The sequence below is a fragment of the Sinocyclocheilus grahami genome, unplaced genomic scaffold (assembly GCF_001515645.1).
Source record: "Sinocyclocheilus grahami isolate Dianchi unplaced genomic scaffold, SAMN03320097.WGS_v1.1 scaffold276.1, whole genome shotgun sequence".
Taxonomy (NCBI): domain Eukaryota; kingdom Metazoa; phylum Chordata; class Actinopteri; order Cypriniformes; family Cyprinidae; genus Sinocyclocheilus; species Sinocyclocheilus grahami.
In genome coordinates, this window is record NW_015505455.1 from 1,519,313 (window position 1) to 1,530,973 (window position 11,661).

Consider the following 11,661-nt stretch of genomic DNA (forward strand, 5'->3'; position numbering starts at 1 on the left):
ACATACATACTTTGGCCTTGAACCATGATTCTCCAAAAATTTGAACATTTCTGAAATGTGAAGATGCATAATGAAGGGTGAACATTCATACTCTTTTTCCATTCATGCTCATGGCCAGGATTTCAGTATTGCCTAAAATATCCAGGTTTTGGCTTTGTTTTCCTGTTTTCATACTTGCTGTAGGTAATGATCGATATATATATATATACACATACATACTTTGGCCTTGAACCATGATTCTCCAAAAATTTGAACATTTCTGAAATGTGAAGATGCATAATGAAGGGTGAACATTCATACTCTTTTTCCATTCATGCTCATGGCCAGGATTTCAGTATTGCCTAAAATATCCAGGTTTTGGCTTTGTTTTCCTGTTTTCATACTTGCTGTAGGTAATGATCGAAAAGTAGCATGTAACATGCATTGTACATAACCAATCATGGCACATGAGAGGGTGAGATCTATAGAAAACGGTCTGCGCAGCGCTGTTTCAAGTCGAAAGCAAGTATGAAAACAGAAAAAACAAAAACAAAACCGGGATATTTTAGACAATATGAAATCCTGGCCAGGACATGTCTTGGGAAAAAGAGCACGTATGGTCACCCTATATAATGAACTGAAGTATCACAAATATTTCCAGATGACACTAACGTGACTGAATTTTGAAAAGTCGCCAATGAACTGCCAGCCTATGCAGGCAGAATTACATGTTTTACTAGAGATGGACACTCTATCTGTGCTATGGCACAAGTGTAGACGTGATAATATCTAAATGATGCTCTGCTCGCTCTGGAAACAAGCCATTAGCTCTAAAACAGAGCTATCCTGTAACGAAAACAAACTGCAAAATTTGGGCTACTTCAGGCATCCATCTAATCAGCATCAAAAATAACACCCATTCCTGGCAGGCACGCTTCCCTGCCAAAACTTAAAATTGGAGAATTCTGTTTCAGTCAACACTGTTGTTTGTTAGATGATGACATTACTTGAAAATCCAGAATTTATAAAGGAGTGCTGCCCTAACAGGCCTGTGGAGGGACCTGAATGAGAACAGCAAGATTCATGTTATCCCCTGTTGTTTGGGTGCCCCAAGACTTACAGAATGTCCAACCACAAAAAACAGCTAAATTTGGGCTACTTCAGGCATCCATCTAATCAGCATCAAAAATAACACCCATTCCTGGCAGGCACGCTTCCCTGCCAAAACTTAAAATTGGAGAATTCTGTTTCAGTCAACACTGTTGTTTGTTAGATGACATTACTTGAAAATCCAGAATTTATAAAGGAGTGCTGCCCTAACAGGCCTGTGGAGGGACCTGAATGAGAACAGCAAGATTCATGTTATCCCCTGTTGTTTGGGTGCCCCAAGACTTACAGAATGTCCAACCACAAAAAACAGCCAGTGGGGATGTTAGGTACACTATCATTTGGGTTGTTCAAACACATGCAAACACACCCACTTTCAACACATCTGTCAATTAATCACAGTAGAGTTGTAAAGTAGTGTGTAAAGTCCTGTTGAGTATGTATCAGTATTGACTGCCAAAGATGGAAAATGTGGCAAATTTATTAGCTTGTAAACTTTGACAAGCATGTTTTCCTAACCCGCAAGAGTGCTGAATTCACAAATCCACCAAAGAATGAAGTAAGAACAGAAGGCTCTGTATTTCCTGTAGCTGTGAGCATGTGTGGAAACAGTCGTTTTAATCTAGACTGACAGTTACTCCAAAACTGACAATTAAATGATGTTGCAAAACCTAAAGAGCTGTCTACTTAAAAATTATGTTATGTTCTAAGATACCTCATTTTGAGCTGAATCTAAGACAGCTTTGCTGTATCTTTAAGAGAGATGGCAATTCCAGAATGCATTGCAACAAGCATGGTGGAAGAGTTACAATACAATACAATACAAATTTCATTTCTATAGCACATTTAAAACAACTGCCGTTGACCAAAGTGCTTTCCAGCATCATTACATACCATCACACAAACAAAAATTTAAATAAAAAATAAAATTCTGATAACTCTAATCAATTTTAAAAGCTATACTAAAAAGATACAATTTCAATCTAGACTTAAAAGCATCCACAAATGGGGAAGATTTAATGTGCACTGGCAGAGGGTTCCATAATCGTGAGGCAGCCACTGAAAAAGCCCTATCACCCTTTGATTTTAATCTAGTTTTAGGAACATGAAGAATCATCTGACTTGAGGATCTCATATTTCTTGTATTTTGATAAGGAATCAAAAGGTCAACAATATATTTTGGAGCAATACCATGCAGCGCTTTAAAAACCATCAAGAGCACCTTAAACTCAATTCTAAATTTTATAGGCAACCAGTCTGAAGAAACCAGAACTGGGGTTAATTCTCTCCTTCCTCTTTGTGCAAGTCAAAAGTCTAGGAGCAGCATTTTGTACTAATTGAAGACAAGATAATTGACCCTGTGAAATACCTAGGTATATATAAAGAATTACAATAATCAATGCGTGATGATAGAAAAACATGAATAAAAGTCTCCAGGTCCTTAAACGAGAGAACTGATTTCATCTTAGAAATGATTCTTATGAGTTGATAAAATGTAGCCTTTACAACACTAGTAACCTGTTTATCTAAAACTAAAGCCGAATCCATTATAACGCCCAGATTCTTAACATGATCTGAAACACTTAACCTCATAGAGGCCAGCCTACTTATAATTTCCTTGGAAGAAGAAGAGGGTCCAAAGACAACACACTCATTAGTATTAAGATGAAGAAAATTGCTTGCCAACCAGGCTCTAATCTCACCTAAACACTGAACAAGTCCTTCAAAGGATTGAGAGCCATTTTGATCTATTGGAAAATATAACTGGGTGTCATCTGCATATAGATTATACATAATATTTTATTTACGAAAAATTAGCCCAAGGGGCCCATATATAATGAAAATAAAATAGTCCCAAGTATAGACCCCTGTGGCACACCACTATGTAATTTAGCTGATCAAGAACACAAATCTCCAAGGCAAACTGAGAATGACCTATCTTTTAAATATGATTTAAACAAATATACGGCAGTACCCCTAATACCAACATCTTCCAAATGCTGCAATAAAATATCAACGGTATCAAATGCAGTTGTGAAATTGTAGTTATAAGGATAACTACCTTTCCAGAATCAACTGTGAATAAAATATCATTAAAAACCTTATGAAGGGCAGATTCTGTACTATGGAGAGACCTAAAACCTGACTGGAACATATCTATAACAGCATTCAAATCTAAATATGAAGCAAGTTGAGATAGAACCACCTTCTCCAAAACCTTCGATAAGAAAGGTAGTTTCGATATAAGTCAATAATTTCTTAAAACTGTACAATCTAAATTTAATCTAAACTGACTAGTTGAGAGAAAATTATTAATATATGTTATTTAGGGCTGTCACAATATTAGCTTTTAGATAATAGTGGCTCCCGATAGAACTCACGATACTGACATTATCACAATATCTATAGAAATTTCGAGAGAAAAAAAATCAGTCAAATTCATCTTTAACTTATTTTGTTTTCTTTTTTTCTGCCAATTTAATCACACTCAAAACATAAACGCAGAGAGATGAAGAGGGAGTTTAGCACTGGATTATTTATGATACTATCAAATGTGTAATATTTACATGAAAACAATATTTAATTTTTTTAATATCATGGTTATCGGTATGTTGCGACACCTCAAATATCACTCAATAGCAAAATTTATTAAAACTGGACAATTCACCCAGCATTTGTGTGTGTTATGTAAGCTTTTTAGATAATCAACTTGTTTCCTTAGAATCATGCTAGTAGTGTAAATCAATTAGAGAAAAATACAGATTAGAAATAAACATATCAATATACTTACATTTTAATATTAATTAGTGAGAAGTATCGATAAAAATAGTTAAATCTAATAAAAATGTACTAGTTTACCCAATATTTGAGTCTTGTCTTTTCTACATTTATTAGAGTATCAAGGCATTAACTTCGCAACAAGCTAACAAGTGGTCACTTATGATGTATTTTTTAGGATGCTGCCTTAGCATATAACAATTAAAAATTATGATTATCTGAGGATTTTTCTTTCGTATAAATCAGAACCTAAATTACATCTGGTTTCACTATTTGGTTTGACCCAAAAGGCCAAAACAACAGGTTGTAAAAGCTTTGATTTTGTTGGCACAGAGTGATTACACTATTGCACAGAGCACAGGCATTATGGGAAAAACACTGGCAAATCGACTCAAATATTGCTATTGAGTATGTGGAGTTTATATCTGTAAGGCTGATTTTGGGCAGACAAAGAAAGAAAGCAGATCCTGACTGATGCTTATCTGAGAAGACATTTCCCTTTCAGGAAACACCATCACATTAACGCCACTGCCTGCTTCCTTTCAGTCCATGAGCAATAAACACCTAGCTCAAAATAACAAACCCATACACGGATGCTTGGCGCATGCATGCACATGCATTCATATCCACTGGCACGCTACCAAATAGTCCCACCTACCCTGATCACAGTTCTTGCCGCCCCGACCTTCAGGACAGTCACAAAAATAGGTGTTCCACTTATTTTCACACTGAGCCCCATGCTGACACAAACCCTCATAGCAGAAGTTCTTCTTTGCTGGACAACCTGACAATAAATAAATGCATTGGTTTTTGAGTTACAACAATCTAAAAACAAGTTCACAATGCCCACTATGATTTTGAATTGTTATGGTTTGTGTCAGACCTTCAGTGGTGCCATTGTTGGCGATGTAACTGGCCATGTCTATGGATTTACTGTCAATCATCAGGTTCCTCATGCAACCCACAAAGTCCCGGTTCCATATGGGGAAATCTTCTGGAAGGTTGGGCACCCCACCAAGCAGAAGAGGCCCAGTGAGATCCAAAGACCTAAAGAGGGGAAAAAAAAACTTTGAAATGTGCCACCAAACTCTCCAACAAGTTAATGGCAATCTAGTGAGCTGTCCTGCATGTATACTTTGGTTTTCATGCTAGTATATGTGTACAGTGCGAATCAGTACAGTACGCACGATTTTTCATGTGCCTTTTTACTAATTAGTTGGTCCACAAGTTGGTAAGGTGGCCCAAGAACAACAAAAACAAACGGCTGGAAACAACAGCAACAACAAATTGGCAAGCACTTGTGTGAGGGGGTTAAGAGGTACTCGTAACTCTACTTTAAAATACATTTTACAAAGACTTCAAAGACATTTTTATCTTTCGTAACTTTGTGAGAGAAATAATCACAGACACTTGACAAAGATGAACCTTTCTAGTGCAAATTTGTCAGGTGCCTCTGTTCATAGACACTATCAAATGGCAGAGGTGGGGGCAAGTCACACATGTAATCAAGTCAAGTCTCAAGTCACTGGATCTCAAGTCCAAGTCAAGTCATTTTCTTTATTTAGTCAAGCAAGTCACAAGTCCTTAAATTTGTGACTCGAGTCCCCCACCTCTGTCAAATGGTGCATATTTTAAAAGGCTATGCATTCGGTTGTGTGCATACGCTAAAGCTCAAATTATACTTGAGTTTTTATGCATACGTTAGGGTATACGTGCAGTGCTTGTGACATGATTTTCATCATCAGCATAGTACTTGCACAAACAGATTTTTCTAACCGCGCAAAACTCTGTACACACACACTTTTGATCATGTATTAGTAAATGTCGAACAGTAATATTGTGAAACATTATTACAATTTAAAATAACCGTTTTCTGTATTTTAAATATTTTAAAATGTAATTTTAAACAGTTGCCACATGATCCTTCAGCAACAATTCTAATATGCTGGTTGGTGCTCAAAAAACATTATTATCCCAGATGAAGACATTTGCTGCGTAATATATGGAAGCCGTGAGCTGTGATTTTTTTTTCGTCTATTCTGTCACTTTTGTTCAATTTAATGTGTCCTTGCTAAAAGTATTTCTTTTAAATTAAAAAAAAGTAAATCTCATTGACCCCAAACTTTTGAATGGTAATGTATATAATAGTATTTTGTTGGCAATATCAAATTCACCAACAACATAAACATTTATATGACCAATAAGTTTCATATAGATTCCAACAGTAACATTTTGAGCATTAGTGTATGATGTAAATTATCATAAAACAATAAGATTACCACAGTACTTTCTCATATTTGACCCCATCTGATATCCTTTAATATCACAGCATGATAAAAAGCTTTATAAGAAAGAAGACAGGTGAAAGAGGGCATGACTCCTAGCCAGTCTGTCAATCACTGTGTCCATGACAACACAGCCATAGGGAATGGAATGTTGCCATGCAGTATAAAACAGGTCGGTGCTTATCAGACTAGAGCTACGGGTTAAACCTTCACATTTATCTGTTGTTCTTTCTTTGAAGTGTTTTAATGCACAGCCGTGTTTCAGCATGCAACAACATCTGATGCTGCAATTGCCACCTAAATTATGAGAAGATCTTTCACGAATGAAAGATTTTTGGACGTGTGTCCTGAAGGACTCTGAATGGGTGTGAGAGAGTAAACAAAATTGCAATTGTGAACAATTACCAAAGACTAATTATCATGAGAATGAGTTCTTGTTTGATTTACACAGAGAGAGGGATCAACTCACTTCTTCTGTCCCGTCTGGGTGCCCTGGGCAGCGCAGGAGTAGTTGCCGATCTGACTGCTGAACCGCACGGCCATGGCGATGTCACAGTCGTCCACCGCGACTACTGCCACCTTCTCACCCGACGGACCTTGAGGCAACCCCAAATGACTTATCTTAGGCTGAAAAGAGAAGAAATGGAAATGAGTTACAGATTAAAGTCGTCACCTTTATTTATATAGCGCTTTATACAATACAGATTGTCAAAGCAGCTTAACAGTGTTAAACTTGTGCTGATAATGCAAGAGGAACTAAATTAAAACTAAACAGCATGAGCACAGGTTCACAGAAGCACATTTTGAAACTATATTTTTACACTTTTTGAAGACAATGAGTGTTGTTTGTTCTTGCAAAACTAGCAAGACTTTTTTCATCCACTTGTGCGTAAATGTATTGAAAATGCAATTGTACTGTACTTCATCTTAAAAGTATCATTTTAAAACTGTACTTGCAGATAATATAATATTAATGAAATAAAAGGCCACTTAAGTACACTTTCATGACTGTTCGGCATATGTTTAAAGAGTGCATTTTGTAATAAAGTTTTACTATAAAATTTTTATTTATTATGATTTAATAATGCTTTGTCATGCTTTAAAGATAATTTTAGATTTTTAATTACTATTTGGAGCATTGGGTCCGAGAGCCCATTTCTCTCCAAAATGATGCCAGTTTTAGCGTTTTGCATTAAGAAATAAGAATAACTAAACTTGATAATTTATGTTACAATTTTAACATAAATGCACATTGTTCTAGAAGGATGGTATCATGCCATACCTTTTACACATTTACTCGAATTGTTATGCTGATAATACAATTTGTAAGGAAAAATGCATTAAATAGCGAAGTATTTCTGGGGAAACTTTTTCAAAGGAAAACACACACACACACACACGCATGTCTCTTTGCTGAGCCGTGGCGGTCTCGGTGAATCAGCAGCATCCACAACTGAACGGAACAAAAAGTGTTGAACTTGAAAATTGTTTATGCGCGAGTGCACTTCCTAAATGAAGGTGGATTGTACAGGGCTCTACGCTTATTATTCTTTTTAGGAGTGCTTGTGCTCCTAACTTAAAAAATTTAAGTTTAAGCACCAAAATTTGATCAATAAATAGCCTTCCCATTATGAGGTGATATTTGACTCCTTAAAGTGATTTACAGTAGAATTTAGTTTTTACCTTTGTAGTGGCATTTTTCTATCTTTATTAAAAGTGTCATCTTTTGTCAAATTTTTTAAAAAATTATATTTTATAAGCTTTTTAAAAATTGTAGATAAAACCATAGAATAAGAACAAGTACAATAAGAAGAATAAGTTACTAATCAAATGAAATCAATATTAAAATTTATTTGTACAGAGGTAGCACAGAAGAACACAAAAGTGGCTTGTAGGTGTACTTTCAGACATTTAATGAGGATCAGAGGTGGCATGAGTGCAATTAAATCCATACATTCATGTTAAGATTAATGTTTAAAAAAAATCTTGAATATAGAAATATTAAATGATTTAAAGAACTGAACAGATACTTTAAAAATGAAACGCAATCCTCCAGCAGGTGGCGACAAGTCACTTAATTTATCACTGAATCATTCATTCAATTGATTCATTCGAACGGCTGATTCATTCAGGAATGAAGCAAGTGACAGTATTTATGAATGGGTAATCATGAATCACTGACTAGCAAGATTAGTTTAAAAATGCAGTTCATTCATAAACGAAACACCGCTGTGTTTGAATGGAGATGCGCAGCGGCTCCGCTGCGATTTTGTTTCAAACTATTTTCGACGACGAAATAGAGCAAAATCAGACAATAGTGTTATAGTCAGACAATGTAAGTCACTTAATATTAACTTCTTGTCTATTTAACTGTTGTATTAAATCAGTATCACATTTACAAACTCCCTTAAAAATCATTAAAAGCTGTCACTCATCTTAGCTCATCGGTATCTCACATTTATAATAAACAAAGCTCTCTACGCTGCACAATGAATCTTTTATTTACACCCACTTTGCTTATGAAAGGATTCGTGAGATATGTCTGATACATTACTCAACGCTGCAAAAACACATAGAAACCTTTGATGAAGATCTGGTCAGTCGCACTGGTGCTCCTAAATATTTTTTAGCAAATGCGACTGAAATGGTCGCACTGTAGAGCCCTGTTGTATAAAATGGATTAAAAAAAAACCTTTATTAACGCGCTGCAGTTTTATTACATCACGCGCTGGCACAGATGCAGTATATTAATGCCATGGGTCATCAATAAAGTGCAGATTTGGTCCTCAATTTGTGTTTCCAACACACTTTTTCACAGCGCGCATCACGCGCTCAAACTCATCAAAAGTCAACAAGTACAACAAGCAACAACAACAACGACTTATTCAAGTGACTGCTGCAGAACGCACGCGAGAGAGAGACGAGGCTGTCTCATAAGTGAGCGGGAATTTACCGAACGTGACACTTGCAGGAGTTAACACTGTACGCAATACCCGCAACCTCACACCAAATTTCAGGCCGTGTAGATAGGCAAGCATATATACAAATCATTTAGTAAGCAGAAATCCGAAATTTACCTTAACATATTAAGAATGCTCTTCCAGCAGCCATGATAAACAGTTGGCGGTTAAAGTTTTCTATGCACAATTTGATTTGACGAAAGTCACGAGAACTATTACTCTCTATCCAATCACGTTGATTGATAAAATTAAAATAAGCATGTAACGACCACAAACGGAGGAAAATAGCGGAGTAAAAGTACCGATACATCACTTAAAATGTACTCAAGTAAAAGTAAAAGTACACAATTTTTAAATTACTCAAAAAAGTACAATTACTGATAAAAACTACTTAATTACTGTAACGTGAGTATTTGTAATTCGTTACTTCACACCCTGCCTGTAGCTCAAAATTAGCCCATGCATTTTCCGACTCATTTTGCTAGCACGGGTCACAAATACTCACAAATACGGGTCACATAGCTAAAGTGCTAATTTAATTTTTTTCTACAAAAGTTCAAACTGCAAATAATCCTTTACATCACAAGCCGTTTCAGATTCTTGCCTTTTTCTTTTTATTCTCGTCTCGACACCAGGCTCTTAAAATGTACTCATCTGATTTATGCCATCTCAATATTTATAAAATTTGAATTATGTTTTAAAAATTATGTAAATTACAGACATGTTTCAGTTAATACCTTTTATGTAACCTGCAAGTGATGAATTTCTTTTTTCGTAGCGACTGGATCAAATCTTGAACCTATTCAAGGAACCTGTTCAAGATAAGGTTTCTTTATGTTCCAGCAAAATTTGAGGTTTATGGCCTGTAATACTTCTGCTAAATCTCATTTCATAATTATGTTGATAATATAAAGACGATTCTGGATGTTTACAGAATCCTGCGCGCACACGCATGAATTCATGCGCTCACAGATCAAAGCTGTTTACAGGAGATATATCTATGTGCCATGTGTTGGCTCTAAACACCTAGCTCAGGGCAGATGTGGGCCATCTGTCTGACTGTGTAACGCATGGCATGAAAGTGACAGTCGGAAAGAAAAGTTTTGTTGTGTGTAAGATTTCACTCACAGCATGGCACACTTTAATGCACAGCAGCTTTATCTAAACTATCACTGCCACTCCTACAGAAAAGACTCTTTCCTACGGCAAAAGCACTCCCACTTTCCATTAGGTGCCGTCTAAACATGGTACAAATCGAGTCTATTTTTCTTTTTGCCTTCCTGTTGCTAAATATGAATATCTCTCTCAGCATTTGCTTCAACCACTGACACACAAAGTCCCTGGGGTTGATTTTTTATTAATACTAACAGATTTCAACTTATTTATAATCATTATAACTTATAATCATTTTGAAGCTTTTTTTTTTTTTACTGTCCCATCATTTATTTTTGCAACTTTTTAAATGCCTTTTATTTATAGATTTTATGGTTACCCTTGTTCTAGACCAAAACTTTCATCTTAAACTAGAAAAATGCATAATTTATTAAACAAACAAACAAACAAACGAGTGAGTGAGTGAGTGAGTGAGTGAGTGAGTGAGTGAGTGAACGAGTGAGTGAGTGAGTGAGTGAGTGAGTGAGTGAGTGAGTGAGTGAGTGAGTGAGTGAGTGAGTGAAATAAACAGAATAGCGAAGCACGCAGAGTCGGCTCTCGAGGGAGCTGACTGCATGCATTGCGAGCATCTGCCGGCTCTGCTCGGGAAGGCTCTCTTGAGGAAGGAGGCCATCGAGGTGGTCCCTCCTCATCTGCGTCAGTTGAACCGCTCAGTCATGCGACTGAAGTTCAGGATGCTCACTATCAAGCAGGTCATGTCTCAGATCAGATCCAAGGATTGGTTTGTCACGATCGATCTAAAAAACGCATACTTCCATATCTCCATCCTTCCTCATCACAGGAAGTTCCTGAGGTTTGCTTTCGTGGGCAAAGCTTACCAATATCGAGTTCTTCCTTTCAGCCTTGCACTCTCACCCCGCACTTTCACGAAGTGTGTGGATGCTTCTCTGGCTCCGCTGCGACTCCAGGGCATCTGCATACTGAATTATATTGACGATTGGTTGATACTAGCTCAATCGGAGCAGGTGGCGGTTTGGCATCGAGATGTCGTTCTCAGCCACATAAAAGAGCTGTGGTTAAGACTAAACGCCAAGAAAAGTGTGCTTTCTCCATTACAGATGACCACTTATCTGGGCATGGTGTCGGATTTGACCACGATGCAGGCACGTTTGTCCCCTGCACGGATCGAGTCGATACTCACTGCAGTTGCGAGAGTAAGAGAAGGCCGGTCATGCTGGGCATCTCAATATGGGAGCAGACATCCTGTCGAGGCAGAGGTCGAGGCCTGGGGAATGGAGGCTTCACCCCGAGGTGGTGAAGCAGATATGGAGTTTTTGGCCAGGTTCAGGTGGACCTCGTTTGCGACTCGAGAGACATCGCACTGTCCCCTCTGGTTCTCTCTGACTCATCCAGCTCCACTGGGGCTGGATGCCATGGTA

The 11,661-nt window shown here is 37.2% G+C and overlaps 1 protein-coding gene across 1 annotated transcript in view; it reads right to left on the reverse strand.

Annotated features, from left to right (window-relative positions):
• Nucleotides 1-11,661, reverse strand: part of LOC107600037 (cadherin EGF LAG seven-pass G-type receptor 1-like) — a 45,298-nt gene that overhangs the window by 19,403 nt on the left and 14,234 nt on the right. The window contains exons 2-4 of the mRNA XM_016291803.1: nucleotides 6,619-6,776; nucleotides 4,748-4,911; nucleotides 4,523-4,648 (exon numbers count right to left, since the gene is read on the reverse strand). Coding sequence (XP_016147289.1) covers nucleotides 4,523-4,648; nucleotides 4,748-4,911; nucleotides 6,619-6,776 — 448 coding nt within the window. The remainder of the gene's footprint in view (nucleotides 1-4,522; nucleotides 4,649-4,747; nucleotides 4,912-6,618; nucleotides 6,777-11,661) is intronic.